The sequence below is a fragment of the Bos grunniens genome, chromosome 19 (assembly GCF_055505025.1).
Source record: "Bos grunniens cultivar Pamir isolate PY7600 chromosome 19, Bosgru_T2T1.0, whole genome shotgun sequence".
Taxonomy (NCBI): domain Eukaryota; kingdom Metazoa; phylum Chordata; class Mammalia; order Artiodactyla; family Bovidae; genus Bos; species Bos grunniens.
In genome coordinates, this window is record NC_141183.1 from 15,637,634 (window position 1) to 15,661,191 (window position 23,558).

A 23,558-nucleotide genomic window follows, 5' to 3' on the forward strand; every position below is an offset into this window, starting at 1 on the left:
CAGCACGTGGATCTTCCAGGGCCAGGAACTGAACATGCGTCTTCTGCTCTGGCAGGTGGATTCTTAACCACCAAAGGGAAGTCCCTTGGCTGGACTTCTGAAGAAAAAAATATCACTGGAAGCAGTGGGCTTCCAGCTTTAACCAAGTCAGCCTTGGGAACTATAACTGGTGCTGTCCCCCTGCCCCAGGCATGCAGTGTCTATCAGCTCTAACGGGCAGCCTTGGATTTTGGGACGGTAACTGGACTGAGGTGTAGCCTCAGCTATTAAAATCAAACAAGGAGAGGAACTCAGTGTTCCCTTGGCCTGGCTGGAGAGACCTTTTCCATGGAAGAAAGAGCCTCCTCTCTTTCTCAATGAACGCAGTGGGCCTTGGCTGATGGGCCCTCAGGACTGTCTTGTCCAGGGTTCTCTCGAGCCCCTTGGTGTCCAGCTCTCAAGAGAGCTCTGTAACTTCTGTGAATGAACAAGAGCCCCAAGGGGTGACTCTAAACATCCCATAAACGACCAGCCAAATCATTAGGAATTGGGCCCAGCCAGCTGTCCCTGGGGGAGGCATCCTTAGCATGGTGGGCCTCGGAGACGGTGGCCCGAGTCAGCTCCTGGAGAGGTACTGTAATGAAAGGAGAAAGCACCACAACACCATGTTTTTCCAAGTGTTACCCATTTATAAATAAGTACATTTGCTTTCATACATACAGTTCATTGTACAGATGGCGATCTGTATACATGGGCAGGAAATTGCATTCATTTAACTTTTCACATCTATCTCACACAGCTCACATGTACAGACAATAAAACTGCTCAAGCAAGGACAGCAAAGGAAAATGTCTTTCCTTATACACAGGGGGCTAGATGCCTCTGTTGGGTGTGGGACCTCCCCACTGCACGAGTTCACAACCGTGTGGTGTTCAATATATCAGGATAGAGAACAAACATGCATTGGATAATATACTGTACAGAGAAAGTCCTTTACATCTGAGTTATAGAAAACCTAAAGGAAAACTAAGTGCATTAAAGCTTTTTCCAGCAAGTGTCTTGAAAGGACAGCAAAGAGGAGGAAGAATCAAAATCATGTTAGTACAAATCACTCTTTAATTGTAGACTGTACAGGTCTGTACTAATTAAAATCATCTTGGATTTGGAGGAGACAGAACAGAGACAAAGATGCTATGCTGGATGGAAAGGAGGCCAAGCCTGAGAATGGCACCTGCCCTGAGCCTGACGAGGAACTGGCCCCACTCAGCAGGAATCAGCCAGAGGAAAAAAAAATAGAAATGAAAACACCTCCCCCCCACAAAAAAAAAAACCAACCCAAACTGGAACAGGAAGTGTAACTTACAGGATTTCCAAAATAACCCGTGAAGGAAGCAGAGATCTGGAGCCAGCATTTCTAATTTTTTTCCAGTAAGTTGGTTCACAATAAGGCAGGTACATTCAAGTACTGAATTTTCCAGAAATAACTCTGTCTGGTCCTGGGGACCAAAGGGATTGAGTCGAGTTCCCCTAACCAGGTGTTCTGGTTAGTGATTAGGCAAAAGAAAAATCCAGCCAGCGAGTGCTATAGCAACAAAGCAGCTAGGCTCCTTCCTTTCCACAGAGTAGGCGTAAAAAAAAACAAGAGGGATGTTGGTCTGCACCTGTGTGTGTCCAGCAAAAACCTGACAGGTCAGCTTAGCAGAGATATCACAGAGTCAGCAGGAAGAAATGAGATGGAACGGGTGAGGAGACATGAAAGTTAACACTTGATTTTTGGTGTCCAATTACGTGTACATTTGGTACTGACTTTCAAAGCTCTGGCTGTGGCCATCAGCTGGCCACAAGCATCTCAGGGTGGTTCAGCTGCTGCGAGGCACTGGACACCGAAATGCAGGTTCCCAACACTTCAGCCCTTGAGTGGTCTGTATTATAAAAGTTGATGAAGACCCAGTGAGTATTCAAGTACCTTTGCACAGTGGCTCCACCAGCCCCGTTGTGCTTGTGTCCAGGCCCCCAGCCAGCCACCTTGTCTTGGGAGCAGCCAGAGCGGAGTTCAAGGCATTGCATGGTGAAGGTTTCCATGACACGTCTTTGTAGGTAGCTCCTACCCCTAAGCCCTTTGTTCATTGTTGTTAGTCATGGTAGATGGTCAGTCTGGAATTCCTAGAGGAGAAGGAAGAGAAAGCCCTACCTCCCAGTGCGCACGCCACCACCACAGGCCTGGCGTGGGAGCAGCGGCAGCTGCCTCTGCGGGGTGGCTTTTCAAGAAGCAGGCAGCCCAGGGACAGACAGGCGGGGTGGGGGTGGGGAGGCTGGGATGGGGCTGGGCACACCCTGCCCCTCGGGGGTGCCTGTTCCATTTTTGCGGCAAAGATTCAGTGAGCAACAGGTGTTGTCCAAGGCAATTCTGCAGTAGAAAAATAACTTTGAATTCTTTGAATCGAACCATCCAACTGTGACACCTCTGGAGTTATACAAGTTGGAGGCCGAGAGGAACTGAGAGGGTGCTCATGGGGAAGGGAGGGGTCTTCTACATTCCCATCCCCCCACCGGAGAGAGCAAGGGAGATCTGGTCAGCCTACCCCGTCTCTGCCTGGCTGAAGGTCCAAAGCAGGTAGTGTTCAAAGAGTGTATCCTGCCACAACTGGCACAGATGTGTGGAGACCCCTTTCCAGGCCTTTGTTCCCTCCTTCCTGGGTCCTCTGAGCCTACGGGCCTGCCTGTCGGCCTGGCTGTGGCTCCCCCGAGATGCAGCCGGTCTTTGCTACCAGACAAGCCTGGTGCAGAGCCACAGTGACACCTAGTGGTGAAGTGTGGTGAAGCAAGGTGACATCCACAAAAAAACCCCACTGACTAAAATCTAAGGAAAATACTAATGGATATTAAATTAGATATGGATTCATTTTTCTATTGGGTACATCTCTGGGATATAAAAATACCAATATTTAGAGACGGGGGTTCATAAACTACTGTACAATATAAGGACCGAGAATACCTTTCTCTAAGCTGTTCTGTTTACAGTAACTTAGGAAAGTGTTTAATAATCCAGGCTTAACTAAATTAGCAAACTCATATCTCTGGACAACAACCTTGGGTACTGTACATGATTCTAATTCGTGGAGTTTTCCTGAGCCTTCAAGTTAAACACGTCTAGAAAGAAGGGCACGTGGGAGAGGGACGGGAAGGGTTTGTGCTCTATTAACTTGGGACTTTTAATAGTGCACGTCTGCAACCCGGAGAAGATACAAGAGCAGATACAAAATGGTCTCCATTTTGTCCATGCCAAATTCTCATGTTACACAGGGTTTTCCCTTTACTTTGTAAATAAACATTAATTTTTAATTGTTAATTGTGTGCCTTACTGATCCAGTAAATAAAGTAACCATGTCTCAGGAGTCCCTAAGAAAATTGCTGGAAAAGCACTTTAAAATCACTGCAAATATTTTTTGTCTTTAAAAAGTCTTAATCTTTTTGATGCTTATATACAAGTTATTTCTTGTGCTATAAATGTTGTGATCCACTGCTTTCTTGCTTTCTTTTTAATCCCTTTGAAAAACACAATAAAAGACAAGGGAGCTTTTGCCATTTTCTAATGAAGACATTACTCACACTTAAATATCCAGTTACTTATCAGAGTTACAAATTCAAACAATAAAGTGCACCCATTATAGACACGATGTGATGGAAACCCATTAGTGCAAGAATTCTGGGTGAGTGGAAGGTACTATTTGATGAGAAACCTGTAAGCTGAAGTCTGTCACCGCTGTCTCCGTCTCAGGGTGATGTGAAGTGGGTGAGTGGAACTTACCAGGTTGATCTGAAAAACGTCCCCCCACCTGAAGCCAGACATGGATGCCAGCAAGTGAGGGGGCATCTCTAAGATACAGTACTAAGATCATCCCGTGGCAGTGAAGTAGCAAAACAGGGCACAGGCAGTCTGCTGACAAAGAAGAGCTTTGCCTCCTGCTCCAGTAAGGTCCAGCTGGCACTTTTTAGGCAAAAACAACCGGCGCCCAGTAGTGGCATTCACGCCCTCTTACAATGGCCACAAAAAGACTGTATTTTGACTGTTGACAGCTTAGGTGTTTTGTCCAAAAAGGCATGGACCCTAAACCTGTCTGCCCTAAAAAATCCTAAGAGACATGCTCGGGAGAAGTGGCGTCGATGGCATATTTATAAAACTACAGAACCTGCTCACCCACTCAGGCAAGAGCAGGTGTTATGTGTGGTGCTGTGAATAAACAGGGGCACTTTTCTAACGGACACTGAGAAATTCTCAAGATGCGGCAGCAGCTCCTCAGTGAGAGGTGGTTAAGAAGGGTGAGATGCAAAGGGCCCAACAGGGCTGAGACCTGGACAGAAAATGCTGAGAGGCTGCTGGGCTCCTGGTCGTGGGCTGATGCCACAGCTGTGCATTTCGTCATCTCCGTGAGAGAGAGAGGAGAGAAGAGACACTGATGTCCGCTCTGGGCTAGCTGAGTGGGAGATAGTCCCTAAAAATCAGAGAGTGGACAGAGTCTGGGTCTTGGACCAGCCCTGCCGTTTACTTCCAGCACAGAGACACACACATCCTGGCCTGTTCCAGGCTTGCGGGGGGGGAGGGGTGCATCTATTTGGCAGAATCTATGTTAGTACAGAAGTGTTTCTGATTTCAGCTTCACGGTCCCCATGACTTAACACTTCTTTCAGAGGACACTTAGTATTACAAACAGGTCTGGTCACATCTGGATTTCTGTTCAGGAAACTGCCCTTCCTGTAGCCCTTTACTAACAAGAGCAGAATGATTCCTGTAACAGAGAACAAATTCCCTTTTGTTTAGTTTTAGATGTTTAGTTTGTTAATTTAAGAGCTGACGAACAGTTGCTACCGGGCCTGTGCTAAGGCTTTGGTTCCAGAGTTCTTGTTGCTGGCCTCAGTCACGCAAAAGGACTGGTTAGCAAACGACCACAAGACACAGGCGATGGGTGCAGGTTATGGGGTCAGAAGGCTTACTGTCCATCTCATGCTCTCCCCCAGAGGGCTGAAAGGGGTCTTTCTTCACCCTGAAACACTTCACTGTATCTGGATTTTAAATATCACTCCTGAGATGTCCCTGGCATTCAAGTGGTTAAGACTCTGCACTTCCACTGCAAGGGGTGTGGGTTCGATCCCTGGTCGGGGAAGCAAGATGCCACGTGATGAGTGGCAAAAAAAATAAAAACATCCACCCCCCGCCAAACACTCCTACTTAGGAAAAAAAAAAAATTCCTGTAATGACAGATAATGAAACCACGGTGGGTGGAGTTGCGACCACATCTGCCACGGAATGCAATGGCCCTGGGTGCAAGCTCTGGGAATCAGTCTTACCATCCCCAGAGGACTCAATTTCCTTTTTAAGGAACCAATTCTTCACTAAACCATCTGGGTTTAAAAAAAAAAAAAAAGAGGACCAGTAGAGCAAAATCTGGCTCTAGGCAAAGATCCAACTGACAGGAATGCCACGCCAGTCAATCTCTGGGGAGAACATATATACTCTGCGTGGAATACGACCCTCAGTGACACCTCAGGGTCTAACAAATAGATTTCTCCAAGACAAGAACTTTCTACAGCCTTTCACTGAGAATCCAGAACAGTTTTTTTTTCTCTCTCTCCCCATATACTTATTTATTCTCTCCCCCACTCATGGAAAATCAGTAGCGTTTAATGGTTAATTTGGCTAAAAACATAAAAAGAATAGCTCGCAGTGAAGTATTTTAAAAACATGTATGATTCCCATTCAATTTCCTTGGCTGACTGAAATATTAAAGGGCTGGTTGTTTCCTGAATGTTCCTACCATGCCTCTTGGGCAATCCATGGAGTGACATTTCAAATAAGTGTATTGGTGTTTTCTTATGTCTTCTCTTTCTCCTCGATCCTTTACCCCCATAGGGACACCAGCAATAATCTAAATGAACATTCTAGACTTGACAGCCGCAGGGACCTGGCGGTCCGGGGGGAGGAGACCACGGCACAAGAATGCTCTGGGGTGGGGAGGGCTGCTATTTGGATAACACTGGATAAGAATGCAAAGGCAGAGGGGCGTCACACTCTTTCTAAAAGTTCCTAGAAGAAAACGAACGTGAACATCTCATCTCATTTTCGTAAAAAAGGAAAAAGACATTTTACACAACAAGAACATCAGTGAAAGCGATTGTCTCGTGGAAAAAGCCGACCAGCGCATCTGATCTCCCTGGGTTGAAGCTCGCGGGCACAGCAATCTCCTCGCTGGCGTCTGAAGAGGGAGAGAGCGTGTGGCTGGGGCGCAGACCAAAGAAACCCAAGTCCCGGCTCCCTGGAGGCCAGCTTCTCAGTCGGCTGCATGCAAAGGATTTTGGCACGTGGGCTGCCACCTCTGAACACCACGCAGAAACTACATGAGAAATTAAGCCAGAGAACTACCTCGGATGTGGGAAACCAAGCCTGAAGATGTGCAGTGAAAACATATGGGTCTCACTCCAACACACGTCTTTTAAACATTAGACTCCACAAACGGTCTCTTTGGTTTGATAGGGGATGTCTGCCCTTGTCGAGAGTCCCGGGACAGCTGTCTGTACAGGTTGTCCTGGTAGGCCTGAGCCACAGGGAGGGTCCGCGCCACCTTCACATCAGGGTAAGAGGAGGCCTGGCTGACTCTCTCCAGCAGGTCTCCGCGGGACCCGTTTGCCAGCATCCCGTGGGGGCTGTAGTAATCGTCCTCCAGCAAATGGCCATTCTGTGCATTGTTGGTCTTGTTATAAAAGGCGATGTTGCTGATGGACGACGGTGGGCTGAAGGACTCAGGCTGGGGCAGGCCGCCTGGCGACGTGGGGCTGAGAACGGTATCCACGGATGACACCGCCCAGGTCCGATTCTGCTGGTGAAGGTGGGGGTACTGTTGGGTCCGGGCTGTTTTATCTATGATCCCCATGAATGGTGTGGTCCTGGATCGGGTGGGCTCACTAGGGTAACCTCCCTGCGTGGGAGACACTGGCGACAGCTCGTCACATGACCTATCGTACGCCGGTTTCAGCGGAATCTCCATCTGCTGGATGGAGGAGGGTGGCCGGAAGGTAGGCGTTAGGCTGGAGGCAGATGAGATACTATTGCTAGATGGAGAGAAACGCAGGCCTACGCTCTGGGAGTGCAGCAGTGGCCTGGGAGTCGGTGGGTGGGGTTTGATTTCACTGGGGTTGACACTAATAGGTCTCCTGATTAAATGCGACACGTCGGGGGAGCCTAGCTGGCTGGAGGAGCGCTCCAGGTCCAGCTTTGAGTGGCACACTGGGTAATAGGATGCGGACTGGCTTCGCCCAATCTGGGGCGTCTGGCTGTATCTCATGCCGCCCCGGTAGGCGGACGAAGGTCGCTGGGGAAGGTCTTCCTTGGCCAGCCCTCCATGCTGGCAGATGGCACCTGCACTCAGGCTGGCCTGGACGTGCTGCACGGGTCTCCCGTCCCCTACGATCCCCCCAATTGACCCCTGATAAACCAGCCGGCTCTGACTCACTCCTATGTCTCCTTGGGAAGACTGGTATTTACTGGCCATTGAATGGGCCACTTGGCCATACGCCCCCGTGGAGATGACGGTGCTTGAATGCACGGCCGAGCTGGGCTGGTTGCTCCTCACGATCTGGGCTTTGGCCGGCTGGAGCCGGAGCCCAGGCTGGGGCACGGCCACGGGAAGCTGGGGCATCTGGTAGGGCCGCTGGGCCATCTTGGACAGCGGAGATTTCGGTCTGCCAGGAAGCTGACTCACATTTGTTTCTTGCTGATAGCGCACGGGGGAGCCTGACTGGGAACGGTAGACACTCATGCTTTCCGCTGGAGGGCTGGCCCGGTACTGGGGGCCTCTGCGGAGAGGGGAAGGGGGCGGGCTCGGGTATTCCTTGCCTGGCCCTCCCACAGGAGGGGGGCTGAAGCGGTAGGAGCCGCCCTGATGAGCCGGGGAAGTGTGCGGGGGACTAGGCCGATAGTGTGAGTTCTGGTGAGTTGGAGAGAGCGCGGGTGAGCTGGACTGATAGCTCTGCCTGGTGGGAGAGCCTACGGAACTGCTGGACCGGAAGTCAAAAACCTGATGCGAGCCGAGGGGCGAGCCGGAGATGTAGGCTGAGTCCCGGGGGGCTGGGGAGGAGGGTGGGCTCTGGATGATGGGGAGCCCCTGGCTGGGCCGAGCCTCCGTTTGGAGGCCGATGGACACGTTCTCCACGTCCTGTTCCAAGAACTCCTCCTCGAGTATGTCCTGTACGGAGTAGATGTCTTCGTGCTGGGGTTCAGGCTCTGCTTCCTCTGGGAGCTGCTGCTGCGGAGGCTGCTGTTGCACCGGCGGCTGCTGCTGCATCTGTCGACACTCCTCCTCCACCCGCAGCAGAAGCCGCTGGATCTCACGGTTGTTTGGACACAGCTTGATGGCCTCGTTCAGGTCCTCTAAGGCTGCTGCAAACTGTCTGCTTGACGAAACGTAAACACAGGAACTGGAGTTATTCTGAATCACAGGAATCACCAGGAGCTGAGGGCCTGGTCGCGGTCTCAGAGAACTGTTAGCGCCTGAGTGGGGTGGGGTGCAGGTGGGGGGCGTCCGGGGGCTTTGGTTGCATCTGATTTGTAAGGAAGGAAATAGGCAGGCTGTCATTCCGGAAGAGCCCAGAATGATTCCCTAGCTCCTTCAGCCTCCATCTTCCTTCTGGCCTCTCTGGGATCAGTGGAGAAACGTCCCCATTTGGTTCAGTCCAGCTAGGCCCTTCAGGAAGTGTCTCTTAGTGCTCAAATGCACACCAGGTAGTCTGAGGGTTGGGTGGGGTTGTCATTTACAGGGTCACTGTCAATTAGCTTAGGAACAAATCAGTAACTACGATATTAAAGAATCTTGCTGATCCAGCAGAATTTTTTCTTTACATTTTGGCCCCAATTTTCAGGCCTGTTCCATCCCAGGCAAGAACCCTGTCCTCTTCTGCCCTGTCTACCTCTTGCCCCGCTGCACTGTGGCTCCTCCACTTGGCTACGGCAGAGCTGGGCAGGTATCAGGTTTGCTGGCTAGGAAACTCAGACTATCGTTTACAAACAAGGACACAAACTGTCAGAGATACTCCCCTCCGCTCTGTCAACCTTGCCCAGAAAAGGGGCCAGCTGGCCTTGTGAGGAAGGAACCATCCCAGGGGAAAGAGAATCTGATAGTTCAGCTTCTGTGAGGCCTCTGTTGCCCCACCTAGCCAAGACTAAGATCACTGCCACCGTCATCTCTAGACTTAACCTGGGTCTGATTTTCAGGACAACAGCTCCCTGGTCATTGATATGAACCTGAAGCAGTTCTTTGACAGGCAGAGTTGGGGAGAAGGGCAGGGCGCTGGCCAGGTGGCATCAAGGACAGGGATCGATGATCTATAAAGATCACTGATGGCAGTTTCTAGATCTTTCTGGAGCCTTTCCTGCCCCCTGGGCGTGAGGGATGGGGTTTCTCTGGGGCCCTCGCAGTCCTGGCCCAGGTCCTTCTGTGTTCCATGCATTTATGGTGTGGTGCTGGGAGGGGTGGGTAGATGAGAAGGAGGTCTGATGCCGTCAGACTGGAGGGGAGCCCCAGAAGGAAGACTAAGTGATCCGGGGACCTCCCAAATGCCTCTAAGCAAAGAAAGAGGAGTCTGTGATATGTGACCCGTCCTACTTTTCCCTCTAGAAGGGTTAGGAGGATATTCTGCTCTCTCTCAAGAGACCGGTGTCTCTTTGTGCTGTCTGTTCTGGGGGTTAAAAGAGCGACTGAGAGATGGTAGAAGCCTCTTGGAAGAAGGCGCCAGTCTCCAACAGTGAAAAGGCATTTTTCTCCCACAGTACAATGCTCTAGATCTTCACAGCCCCAAAGGTGTGCCAGCTGTAAGATGTGCTCTGTGCTTGGGGTGGGTGGGGGGCCATCCCCAAAGCTTGGCCCTGAGAGTCCTTGGGGACAGACACAATGGGTACAGATGCCCCAGGGTGGCCAATGTCACCTTGGCCAAATTTCCAGAAAGAGACCTCTTGCTCCTCACCCTCTCTCTCTCTCCTCACCTGCTGCTGCGTTTGGCCCTTGCTCTTGCATAGTAAGCTTCATAAGATTTCGGTTTCAGCTCCAGGGCCTTAGTAGCAAATTCCTCCGCCATTCCAAAATCCTGTCATTACAATAGGTGTGCAAATGAGTCATTGAAGAGATATGAGAAATAGACAGCTTGGGAATAAAACAGATTACAGGTACATTTCTTTGACATTTATGGATGGGGCACCTGGGATTCTCGACATGCCTGGCGTGGCTCTAGCCACGTGGGCCAAATCCAAGTTCCTTTGGCCTTTTGCCGTGTGGTCCTGCAATGGCTCCTGGGAATTTACCTGCCCTAAAGGACAAAAGTGTTTTTTGTCTGCCCTCTTTCTGCCTTTGGAACAACGTTCTTTCTGTCCCAGAAGCCGAATGTCAACCCACCGAAGCTCCTGAATTTGGAAACCTGAACTCTTGTTGCACACCTGTGTGTGAGGCAAATGCCCACCCTGGCATCTCGTGTGGACCCTCATCGTACCCCCCCCTCTTCCTGCCTCCCCCACTATTCCTTGGCTTTAAAGGGGCAAGAAAAATCCAGGAAGATGGGGCTGTGTGAAAAAGAACTGACTGGCTAAGGGGAGTGGACGGAGGAGGGGTGTCAGGCAGGCTTGGGTTCAATTCTCAGCTCTGCTCTGTAAGCCCGCAGAGCCTGCCCTGTGTTTTCTCATCCGCACCGACCTCCCAGGTAGGACTCAGAGCAACAAAGCATATGGAAGTCCCACACACAGGAGATGCTCAAGGAATGGCAGTTTCCCTTCTGTTTCACAGAGGCTTCTGGGGCCTGCTCCTTCTCTTAACTCGTTCCTTGCTTAGGAAACGTTTAAAGTTTAAAAAACAATTTTGAAACGAGAGAGAAGCCGGGCTGTGACTGGGGTCTCTGCTGTCACCTCATCTCTCGATCACTGAGGTTCCCTGGAGGAACATGGTTTCACTGGTCTTAAGAAGCCCGGGGAACAGGAAGCATGGCAACAAAGCCATCATTTTCAAGACACCCTTACACACTGAAGGGAAGGTTTTCTCCTCCTTAATATCAAAGCCACAGGACAACACAGCAGCCTCTGGTTAAGCTTGTGATTCCTAAAGCAGACCAAAGGCCCTGTGGTGGAGGTAAAATGAAAAAAAAAGGTTCACAGGCAACTTTGTACCAAAGTTGACAGATTTCAGGTGGGCCTGGCATGCAATCTGCTGTGCTGCCTAAGAGGAAATCTCCTATCTTACAGCATCGGCTTCCAGCTCTACTATTTTCAACCTAACCTGTTAATTTCTTCTTTTGCGATGATCATTATTTCTGGGATGATTAGAACTTCTTCAAGAAGCAGAGTATCTGTGAGGCATAAAGTGGCCAGTAGGTCGGTGGCGGCTTCGGAGCTTCATCTCACGCTCACTAGCTGGAGCTATAGGAGACCCTCGGGGCTCTGCCTCCTGTTTCATGTCAGAACCTCACCGCTTCCCCCAGAACCTCCACCATGTCCCCATATTCCTCAGCACCTAGAGAAGCTCTGCCTCTTAGGGCATCACTGTGCTCTTGGAGACACCCAAGTCTGCTTATTTATCAGGGCTCTTTTCACTGCCAGCTTTTAGATGGATGATCAAAACGTCATTTTTCTGGAGCTGACAGCAGATCTCTTGCCACAGAGGCTATAAGGTCACTGCTGGACACCTGAGTTCTTTATTCTGTTATTCAAACGTTCCTGTTTGGCTAAGATTATTTTTGTCTCCTGAGGAACCTGAGACCTCAGGCTGGTGGATGTCAGAGGTTCCTGATATGAGCCTGGCTATTCCCGGGATCTGAGAGAGGGTTCTTGGCTCAGCAGTGTCTGCATATCAAGAGGGCAGTGGCTGAGGGCATCACAGGCTGTATCTAGGCAGGCAAGAAGAACCAAGGGCTATTTAGGGGATAATAAGGGACCAGGAGGGGTTTCCCTGGTGGACCTGCCAATTCAGGAGACGCGGGTTTGACCCCTGGCTCAGGACAATCCCCTGGAGAAGGAAATGGCAACCCACGCCAGTATTCTCACCTGGGGAAATCCCATGGACAGAGGAGCCTGGTGGGCTGAAGTCCACGGGGTTGCAAAAGAGTTGGACATGACTTACGGACTAAACTAATGAACCAAAGGACCAGGAGGAGTTTTGAGACTCCTTCTGTGACAAGAAGGGACCTGGCATGCTAGAATAAAAGGATGAGGAAAGAAGTGAAAGTTTAAGATTAGCCTTAGACATTAAACCTTGAAGTCCGTGGTCCTGGGCCCTCTTTTCAGCCCTTCCTTAAATGATGAGGGGGTCTCCCAGGAAGGAAGGGAATGACTACAATTGTATCTAATTGAAGCTGGGAGTTCCAGGGTCCACTGCGCTCACCTTTTCCCAAAGACCAGAAACCTGACTTGGGGGGCAGGGCAGGATGGTGATGAATATTCCAATTACTTTCAGTGGGAATCAGGAAAATTCAGAAAGCTACAAAGCGCCCACAGAATTCATTTTTTACAGTTTGAGATACAGATCGTAATACTTAAGTCTTGATTTCTTTCAAATCGCAAATGTCAGTGCTCTGTGAAGGACAACCAAGTTCCAGATGGGGGCAGACAAGGATTTGGGGACCTGCTAAAAGCCAGGGCGTGACATGGATCATCAACTTTCAGGGCTGTGGAAAGGAGCTGGGATGAGAGGCACTTACGTTCATTTTCCTGCGACATCGAGAGAGGTTGAGGAGGAGAGACACCTTCAGCTCCCGGAAGGTTTTCAAGTCCTCACCAAACCCTTCTCTAGGGAACTTCTTCAGGGCATACTGGTAGCGCTGGGCGGCTTCCTTTACTTTACCTTTCTAGTGGGAGCACAAGAGGGCAAAACACAGTGTTGGTCTGCTGAGCAGCTGAGGAGGTCTGCTCCCGTTCCCATCCTTTCTCTGCAGTTACCGCTCAGGGTTAGCCCTCCCCAGCTCCACCCCAGTGGTGCAAGGACAAGGTCCCATCTTTTCCACTGGGAGCTCGCCTGGCAGGCAAGGCGTGGTGAGGGAGATTCCCAAGACACAAGCCAGAGACACAAAGCCTTGGCAAATGAAAGACCTGGGGCCCCGGCTTCCCAACTGGATTTCCGAACGACTGACTGTATTCATTCCAAAGGAGCCTGTTCTTGGCCCAATCTCCCCGGGACACAGCATTTCCTAGTCCTGATCGCTCCAAGTTTATCACTATTTCTTGACCTTTGGCCTATCCGGAAAACTCTTTTTGTTTCACCTTGCCAGTCCTCTAGAAAAGGCCATGCTGTCCCCCACAGAGGATGTGGGAGCTAAACGAGTCTATCTGTTGCTTCCCTAATACTACTGATAAAATAGTGAGTCTTTCTCTGTTTTTGGAAGAGGCATGGGTGCAATGGTGGTAGAGATGTGAAACTGAGAATCTGTGATTCCACCTGACTAGGTAGGAGGCATTTTCCAAGTAAATCTATGAGTCACTGAGGGACCTAGGTCACAGGGGCCTTGAACTTTTCTTACACTTTTCTTCTGAAAAATCTGTAAGTGGAGCCCAGAATGGTGCGGGAGGCATCTCCCATTCTGTTAGCTCATCTTTTTATTCCTTCCATTCCTTCTGTGTAGTTGTAACTCCAGCCAGAGATCCTGAGCTTGTATTTTCTCTTTCACTGAGGACAGACTTGGAGTCTTCCAAGGCAGAATTTTGGGTGGGAACAGGAGTAGCTCTGGCTGTTCTCATTAGGAGGCAGGATGCCTTGTCTCAGGATGCCAGAAGTTATGTCATAAAGAGGGCTTAGGTTCTTGACAGCACAGCCATTCTCAAGTCCATGAGTACGCTGCCTAGAGAGGCCCTTCTGTGAAGTTGTGTAAAATCGGGACTGGGCCAGAGCTCGTTTCCCAGAAGCCTAAGGGACCTAGATTATCAAGCTTTCACACAATGGTCCTCAGGAAATACAACTCTACTCACAGGAGCTCTGTACTCCTTACATAAAGCGGAAATAACGAGTGTCACACTCATTTCCTCCTCTCTGGGCCTAGGCATGTCTCAGCGACACCCGCTGCCAAAAGCTGGGTTGGATTTGTATTTACCTTCAGGAGGAGAAGGTTCAGCTAGTCCTCATACAATGAGATGACTCTGACATGGAAAGTTCTTAACGGCCTTCCTACAGCCCCTGGCAGTTTGTGTGTGTTAGGGTATGGAGCCTTCAGCCTGAATCGTGAATACAAGACTCCATATCTTTTTTTGTTGCCATTCAGCTAATGATTTCAAGTAAATCTATAACTGCTCTTTGTCTCAGTTTCCTTATCTTACTCAGGGATGCCAATAAGCTATTATTACTACAGACTTTTAAATCTACACATATAGTAAACATAAATGCTAACATCAATGCCTCTTGCCTGCAGTACCTATTTTTCTTCTCCCTGTCCCATGGTTTCCAGGCTCTGATAAACAGATTCCATGTAGAATCTATGGCACCACCTATCAGTGACCAGGTGAAAACCAGGTCTTTAGGTTGATCAGCTGTGGGCACATGTAGGCCCACGTTGAGAAAGCAAAAATCTGGGATCCTCAGCTTATGAGCCCTCCACTGAGGGATGGCACTCTCCTGATGACTCTAGAACCCTACCAAGACTCTGGTGAAGTCTACGTGCAGGGCAGAGTCAGCGGCCATCGGGAGAAACCTCCTTCTTCCCCTCACCTTATAAAACATGTCCCCCTCTTCCATCAGCTTGCTCAGCAGGATGATCATGATGTCTGGTTTGGAGGTGGCCATCGCCCATGTGGCTGGACCTGTAGTGTACAGGATGCATGATGGGTAAAAAACTCATACAATGTAAGGGTGGTAGGAAGCTAGGTGAAAAAAACACCCTGGGGGGGATTTCTGCTGAGAGAACAACTTGCTCCACAACACTGGCCTCGTCTTTTAGAACTGGGAGTGTCTCAGCGCCTCCCACTGCCAAGAAGCCGCGTTGGATTTGTATTCACCTTAAAATAAGAATCTCTGAACGGTCAGAGTCTGCACCATCGGAGGGCAGCAGAGCCTGCATGTTGTATTCAGGCAGGCGATGCTTAGTCTGGCGTTACTTTAAATAAGGAACTTGGGAGAAAAGGGTTTACATTAAATGTCACTGTAAGATTTTAAAAAATCCAAAAAGGGTAATTTATTTTGGGTAATCTGGGACTCAAAACCCCCAGCTGTTCAGTCTCTTTAATTTTTAAGCATGTACTTTGCAGAAGGGAAACCATGAACACTTCTAAAGGCTCCCTTAATTTGTAAGTACCGAATAGGACCCCTGGGATTCACACTGAACTGTTTCAGTGTGAAACAAGCCATCGTGACAGAGGACCACTCTACCCACAAAGAGAAAGAAAAGGTTAACTCGATTAGTTTACAGATGCCTGAACTATTTACAAACTAAGCTTTTCTGGGTTAGTTATCAAAAGTTCAAGTTATTCTCTACAACAGTCATTTAAAAAAATATCTTCTTTTAAGGTGAAGTAAATTAAAAGATTAGAGGTGTTGGGGACTCATGCAGGCTAAATCAAAGAGGAGAAGGCAAAGCTGACCAAGCCATCAGACCACGCCTGATGCTGACAGCGGTGAAATATACCTCGTGGGCGACTCGGTAACGTCTGACAACCTTCAAAGAAAGGAGAAAACAAAAAGTTGTAGGAGAGGAAAAAAAAAATGGATGAAGGTGAAAAAAAAAAAAAAAGAAGGAAAAAGCAGCAGTGAGAGGCAGGCAGCAAAAAAGCCAGCACATCAGCCAACCCTCGTCTACGGGTCCGTGGGAGGGGCAGCGGAGGGGCAGCAGCCGCAGGGACCCGAGGGTCCGAAGCACATACAGAGCAGGGCAAAGCGAAGGCTCGCGGCATCACAGGGATCCAGGATGCTCACAGGGCGGGGCTGCTGCCGAGGCAACAGCGCTGAGATGCACTTAAGGTCAGAGCAGCCTCCTGGCTAAGGCGACTCGGGCATGGCAGATAACCACGTGGCTTTGGACAAAGGGTAGTGTAGATCAGGGCTCTTCTCTGGGCCAAGAGTCTTTCTGTTCACTCAGATAATAACTGGGCCGGGCAGAGGGGAGACTATACACGTTCACGCTGAACGCCCAGGGCAGCCAGACCACTGGGCCAGTCTGGCCGCTGGGCACAGATGGCCAGCACCTTCCTCCTTTCTCCTACCTATCTTGGCTCCTTTCTTCAGAAGGGTGACAACAACAGAAGTGTTCCGGCACCCCACAGCCCTGTCCAGAGGGCGCATTCCACTGTAGTCCACGTGCTCGATCATGGCCCCGTGATCCACCAGGAACTGGACCTAGGACATGATCAAGCAGCACGGTCAACCCAGGTGTGAGGCCTCCAGCTGCTGCCTGCCCTGTAGTTAACTGCTGGTGTGAACCCAGGGTTGTACAGCTGGAAAGAACCCGCCTGCCGATGCAGGAGACATGGGTTTGACCCCTGGGTCAGAAAGATCCTCCAGAGGAGGAAATGGTAATCCCGTCCAGCATTCTTGCCTGGGAAATCCCACGGACAGAGGAGCCTGGCGGGATACAGCCCATGGGGTCGTATAGTCAGACCCGACTGAAGCCACTGAGCACAGCACAGGTGTGAACCAGGCAGGACAGCGCTGGTATTCCAGGGCCAGACCCCTGTTCCTGGTTTTCAGTCATGTTTGGAATATTCCTGAGCTCAAGCAAGTACAGATCTGAGAACTTTATATCAGGAATCATCAACCCCAGACAACACTGTGGATTGAGAGCCTTCCCTCCTCCTCCCACCCTGGGGGCTGGTTAAAGGCACTCACCACCTCAGCGTCGCCGTAGAAAGCGGCTAGATCCAGCGGGGTGCGGCCATTCTTATCGGCGTGGTCGGTGGCAGCCCCGTTATCCACCAGAGAACGGACCACCGAGAGATGACCCTTCAGACAAGCCCAGCTGAGGGCGGTCAGTCCTTCTTTGTCCATGAGAGCGATGGACGCACCTACAGAGCAAGCACACCACAGGGCTGAGGAAACAGGAACACCGGGAGCAGTCACAGCAGGAGCGGAAGCCGGGTGTCAAGGCGTGCGTGTGTGCTCAGCTGTGTCCGACTCTTTGTGACCCCGTGGCCTGTAGCCCCCCAGGCTCCTCTGTCCATGGAATTCTCCAGGTAAGAATACTAGAGTGGGTTGACATGCCCTCCTCCAGGGGATCTTCCCAACCTAAGTCTCCAGAATTGCAGGCAGATTTTTTACCACTGAGCCACTTAAGGTGTATATTCGGCCAAAGCACAGCTTCTGCTTCTGGTGTGTTCCCTTTTAATAAAGCTGTTAACAAAACTGCTGCCATGAGTGGTCAGTAGAAAAGTCCCATTCTCTGGGCATCCTAGGTTCTGCATCCCGAAGCTTACTACTCCCCTGTTAGGATCCTCTACTTTGGCCAAAATGGATGTGCTCCCCACCTTGAGAAGCCCCCGGAAGTGTTCCTGTACCCTCACTTCCGGTTATGTGGGTCCCACATGTGGACACCTTTTCTTTCCCCATATGGGACTTGCCTCACTTCCCCCATTCTCTAGGAACCATCGCAAACCTCCCTGTCTCCAAGAGGCCTCTCCTGCTCACTGTTACCTCATCTTGAATCTGCCTGACACACGTCACCTTATTGTTACTCATCTTTTATTTTTTTTAATGTATGCCACTTATATGTAATAAATTCTCAGGGAATGTTTTCTGAACTCAGCAAAAGTCTTTCATTTTTAATAGTATAAACTCCTTGAGAGATTCTCATAGAATAATGAGCTCAGAACATTGATGATAGCACCAGGCCACCTTCTCCTTCCTTAGAGTGGGAGGGGAATGGACTCAAGGGAAGAGGCTGGGCCAGGCCAGGAAGGGAACTAGGAGTTTAATTAAACTAGTCAGCCTTCAACAATTCCATCCCCACTCGCTTTGCCTGTTTTATATTCTGCGTCTTCTTCCCTTCAGTGTTTCTCTAGGAGCAAGCATACTTGACACTCGGTTTTGTAATTAGTCGAAAATTCAATCTACATTTGGTCCTTAGCCTAGGTTGTCAGCTCTTGGGTGGCAAAGAGCCTGTCACTCCCTTGTGGGTTTTGAAGAGTACCTCAGGTGACTCTTTGCACACAGTTGGTGTGTCATGCTCACTAACAAAATGAGATCAACTTACTGCACACATAGTACGCTTTTCAGGCTGCCTCCTCGCTGGATGTCAGATTCAGATGTCCGATCTGATTCGGATGTCAGATTAAGCTCAGGACCTGCCACAGCCAGGCTCTGGAGCTCCTCGGCAGTCATGTGGCCTATCCCCTCTGTGTCAGATAACCAGATTCTGGCTTCCCGTGACAGTATGAAGGGCTGGATGGTACCATATTCCTAACCCTGAGGAGAGTCATCCATGTCCTGGGTCCTCTAGTTTGCGACTCAAATGCTGATTCTAACACGGAGTGAATTTGAATATGGGACAGAATCTAAGGAGGTTTCTCAGATGCAGCATCTATAAATTTCCTGGACAGAGTCTCCAGTGAATAAGCAGAATAAGAAGGTTCTGGATGTATATTACAGATAAACTGATTTTTACGAAGATGAGGGAAGCTGGAATTTAAGAAAAGGAGATACATATAAAAAACATAGTATTCAATTTACTCTGAAAATTCTATTTGAAACCTTATTCTTCTCTCTTTCCTTCTCCCAGAAGTTAATAGAATCGCAGTTCTCCCAAACATTTATTTTAAAACTTAAAAAATTTTTATATTGGAGTATAGCTGATTAACAATGTCATGATAGTTTCAGATGGACAGCAAAGGGACTCAGCCATACATACGCATGTATCCATTCTCCCCCAAACTCCTCTCCCATCCAGGATGCCACGTAACATTGAACAGAGTTCCAAGTGCTACACAGTAGGACTGTGTTAGTTATCAGTTTTAAATACAGCAGTGTGTGGACTGATGTTAAAGCTGAAACTCCAATACTTTGGCCAGCTGATGTGAAGAGCTGACTCGTCTGAAAAGACCCTGATGCTGGGGAAGATTGAGGGCAGGGGACGACAGAGGATGAGATGGTTGGATGGCATCACCGACTCGATGGACATTGGTTTGGGTGGACTCTGGGAGTTGGTGATGGACAGGGAGGCCTGGTGTGCTGCGGGTTGATGGTGTTGCAAAGAATGGGACACGACTGAGTGACAGAACTCAAATGAATTGAGAGGTCCATCCCAAACCAAGTCTCAATTTTAGAACTCTGTGGAGTTCTTGTCAACTCATCTATCCATATGTCCTACATATGATCAATCACTTGGCCCTCCTGTTCTATGCTAACTGCCACTGCATCTGGATTTGGCCTCACCTCTTATCTATTCAATGACAATGGTTTCCTAATTGATCCCCAGGTCCACTATCATCTCTTCATCAACTCAACTATTCATACTACTGCCAAATTTTTTTTTAAAGCACAACTCTGGCATTGATTGATTCCCTTTTAAAACAATCTTGAAAGGCTCCCTACTGCCTTCAGAGAAGTCCAAACTCTTTTAATCCGTTCCTTTCCTTAGTATAACTTTACTTATTATGTACTTTTGGCTGTGCCCTCTGTTGCTGTGCAGGCTTTCCTCTCGTCGTGGAGAGCGGGGGCTCCTCTCTGGCTGCAGTGCTCAGGCTTCTCACTGTGGTGGCTTCTCTTGTTGCTGAACACGGGCTCTAGGGCAGGCAGGCTTTCACTAGCTGCAGCTTCTGGACTCTAGAGTGCAGGCTTAATAGTTGTGGCGCGTGGGCTCAGGTGTTCCTCAGTATGTGGGATCCTTTTGGATCAGCGATCAAACTCATGTCTCCTGCCTTGGCAGGCAGATTCGGATTCTTTACCACTGAGCCACCGGGGAAGCCCCAGTCTCTTCCTTTTCAACTTCTTTCCATGTACGTTTCCAACAGTCCTCATGTACATTACTGGACAACTTGCGTATTTCCCCAGGCTTGCTGTGTACCTGCTTCTCTTCTCTGATCTTTCATTTACATTATATCCCCTCCCTGAATACAGAACATTTTTCCTACTCAAATTTCAAAGTCTGTCCTGTTCTAACTCAAATACCTTTATCAGCACACTCAGGATTATCTGCTTTTTAAGGCAGTTACTTATCTTTGTTTCATCCCCTCCTTGCCAGATTACAGACCCTTTGAAGACACGGATTATAGTGTATTAATTAAAAAAAGATCACAGTTCCTAGCACAGTGTTTTGCAAATAATGTAGGCTAAATATACATCTGTAGAATTCGTTGATTGAGAGAAAGTCTCTGATTTAAATGTGAAAGAACGAAATAGTATGGAGATCAGAATACCTGCAGTGAAGGAGGACAACTCTCTGAAATCTGTGTCTGATGATCTTCTTTTTAAAAAACATTATTTATTTTTAGTCGAAGGATAATTGCTTTACAATATTGTGTTGGTTTCTGCCATACATCGACATCTGATGAGCTGCTTCTATGGGTGTGCGGCAGACCCTGTGCAGTCATCTACCGCTTATCTGTGGTGAAGGGTCCTCCCTTTTCCAGCAGACTTGGGTTGTTCTGGGACATTTACTACTGCCATGTCTTATCCTGAGCATCTAGGGATATCCCCCCTTGCTCCCCAACACCCATGTCAGCAGAATGAAGGATCAGTCAGTTCAGTTCAGTCACTCAGTTGTGTCTGACTCTTGGCGACCCCATAGACTGCAGCCCGCCAGGCCTCCCTGTCCATCACCAACTCCCGGAGATTACTCAAACTCATGTCCATTGAGTCATTGAGTCGGTGATGCCATCCAACCATCTCACCCTCTGTTGACCCCTTCTCCTCCTGCCTTCAATGTTTCCCAGGATCAGGGTCTTTTCAAATGAGTCAGCTCTTTGCATGAGGTGGCCAAAGTATTGGAGTTTCAGCTTCAATATCAGTCCTTCCAATGAACATTCAGGACTGGTTTCCTTTAGGATGGACTGGTTGGATCTCCTTGTAGTTCAAGGGACTCTCAAGAGTCTTCTCTAACACCACAGTTCAAAAGCATCAATTCTTTGGCGCTCAGCTTTCTTTATAGTTCAACTCTCACATCCATTCAAGATGTCGATGTGTGGCAGAAACCAACACAATATTGTATGGTTTTTCCACCACTGGAAAAACCATAGCCTTGACTAGACAGACCTTTGTTGGCAAAGTAATGTCTCTGCTTTTTAATATGCTGTCTAGGTTGGTCATAACTTTTCTTCCAAGGAGCAAGCATCTTTTAATTTCATGGCTGCAGTCACCATCTGCAGTGATTTTGGAGCCCCCCAAAATAAAGTCTGCCACTGTTTCCACTGTTTCTCCATCTATTTGCCATGGAGTGATGGGACCGGATGCCATGATCTTTGTTTTCTGAATGAAGGATAGATACTGTGAAACCAGGCTGGTCTGGTGGTTTGTACTAGGGAAGCAAGACCCACTTTGCACATGGGGAAGACAGTTCTCTGACTCGAACCCACTTTTGTGAGTCCGAGGTAGTGAAGACACATCTTTGGGGGTGAGAGCTAAAGATCCAGTAAGTCTCTGACTGAGCTGTAATTTGAAATCTGAGAACAAACCTTGCCTTCTTCCCACATCAACTACCCTTCAGCAGCTCCGGCCTGGGCATGATTTTCAGGAGCTTGCCCTCCTTGAAGCGTATGCACTTGTGGATATTAATTATGAATGATGGATGATCAGATCCAGTTTACTCATAGGGGAGGCTCACTGGGATAGGAGTCAAGGCTGGTCACAGTCACACGACCTCCTGCTTCACTGAAACACTCAAGCTCCACTAGGTGGCACTGCAGAGTCAGCGACTGGAGCTTTTCTACTACAGAGGTTCCCGCATCACTATCACCGGTCTGTAGAGGTGATCAGGTCACAACCCTTGAGGGGAGCCTGGAATGCTCTGGATGGCGTGAACACAATCTCCTTTAACTCACCTCTCATTCACCAGGAATATGTGAATGCTGGTAAATGTTAAAGGGAATTTATTACAATAGGAGGATAATATTAATACCCTGATTCCTCAAATAGGGTCCCTCGGTCAACAATTGTTCAAACTTCATTTGCTTCCTTTGGATACAAGAAAAATATTAGTTGTGCAGGCTGACAAAAGAATTGATAAAGTTAAAGTCAAAATACAGTCTCTGGAAGATAAACATTTATTGAGTGCATATTAAAAACTTCAAAGTTGGGAGAGTACTGATTTGAATTAAAGAACTTACACCATGTAAATTTGATTAGGATACCAAAAATCCCTCAAGCCATAAAGAAATAGAGAATGTCAGAATTAGAAAGGCACCATGTTAGAATTAGAACATCAGAATTTCGAAGAGAATAGAGGAGAGACTTTCACTTTCTAATCAAGTGGATTAAGAATACTCATTCTTAACACCTCTTGGAATCCATCCCTGGAAATCACGAGCTTTGGGTTTTGATGGGTACTGACCATCAAGCTCTGGCATCCTAGGACTGACCTTGAGCAAGGAGAAAGTCCACAGTTCCCAGGTGGCCTTCAGAAGCTGCCATCATTAGGGGAGTACGGCCCTGCTTGTCCGCCATGTTGACATCAGCTCCGTGAGTAAGTAAAAGATCAACGATCTGCAGGGGCAGAGAAGTGGGGATGGATGAGCCAGGAAGTGATGCTGAGCAGATACATGCATGCCACCCCCATACCACGTGAGTTCCCTGCAAATCACCTCTAGCGAAACTCACCACTGCAAGAACCTCCTCTAGTTTCCGCATGGTCTAGTACCATGGGATTTGATCACTGACTTTCTTAGGGAGAGCCAAATGAGAACTCACTCTAAATGTCTGGCTCAGCCACTAAGTAAAAAAAAAAATCCAAGATTAACAGAGGCCAAGATGTAGACTAAACAATCCCCTGATGGAAGAACCAACACGAGTCACTGCCTATGTCAGGGCCATTTTACTGACTTCCAGGTGCTGCAAACCTGCCTGCGGTGAATATTTACCACCAAACAGAACACAGTAAAGTGCCTCTCACAACTCTTCAGCACTGTTTGGCTCCTAGGACTACTGAATTTTTTTCAAAGATTATAACCAATATGCTTTCTTTTCTGTCCTACCCAGAATGTAAACATCTGGAAAGATCGCCTATTAACAGAATTTATATTTGTTGTTTTTTGGTCACTAAGTTGTGTCTGACTCTTTGTGACCCCGTGGACTGCAGCATGCCAGGCTCCTCTTGTCCTTCACTATCTCCTAGAATTTGCTCAACTTCATGTCCATTGAGTCGGTGATGCTCTCTAACCATCTCATCCTCTGCCACCTTCTCCTTCTGCCTTCAATCTTTCCCAGCATCAGAGTCTTTTCCAATGAGTTGGCTCTTCGCAAATTTACATACACCACATTTTGTTTTTGTAAGTTAGAGACTCCTGCAAGTAAGTGGTTGGCAGGCATCTGTTGAACCTGCCAGAGAACCTGTGGATGCTGTGAAGTAACCAGTCAAAAGTAGCCAGTCCTTCTATCCAGTACAGATCATCAGGACGATTCTGCATACTGACTTTCTGACACAGTCTCAAAGTAGCT

At 48.6% G+C, this 23,558-nt stretch overlaps 1 protein-coding gene across 8 annotated transcripts in view; it reads right to left on the reverse strand.

Moving 5' to 3' along the window:
* Positions 1–647: 647 nt before the first annotated feature.
* TANC2 (tetratricopeptide repeat, ankyrin repeat and coiled-coil containing 2) overlaps positions 648–23,558 on the reverse strand; it is a 363,482-nt gene continuing 340,571 nt past the window's right edge. For 4 of the 8 annotated variants that reach the window (XM_086357065.1, XM_086357063.1, XM_086357062.1 and 1 more), the window contains 8 exons: positions 22,484–22,607; positions 16,806–16,981; positions 16,184–16,316; positions 15,610–15,639; positions 14,697–14,788; positions 12,703–12,849; positions 10,010–10,110; positions 648–8,421 (listed from right to left, as the gene is read on the reverse strand). In XM_086357065.1, the coding sequence (XP_086213191.1) occupies positions 6,468–8,421; positions 10,010–10,110; positions 12,703–12,849; positions 14,697–14,788; positions 15,610–15,639; positions 16,184–16,316; positions 16,806–16,981; positions 22,484–22,607 (2,757 nt within the window). In that variant the 3' untranslated portion in view covers positions 648–6,467. The remainder of the gene's footprint in view (positions 8,422–10,009; positions 10,111–12,702; positions 12,850–14,696; positions 14,789–15,609; positions 15,640–16,183; positions 16,317–16,805; positions 16,982–22,483; positions 22,608–23,558) is intronic. The other 4 variants (XM_086357066.1, XM_086357064.1, XM_086357067.1 and 1 more) reach the window with 1 other exon arrangement.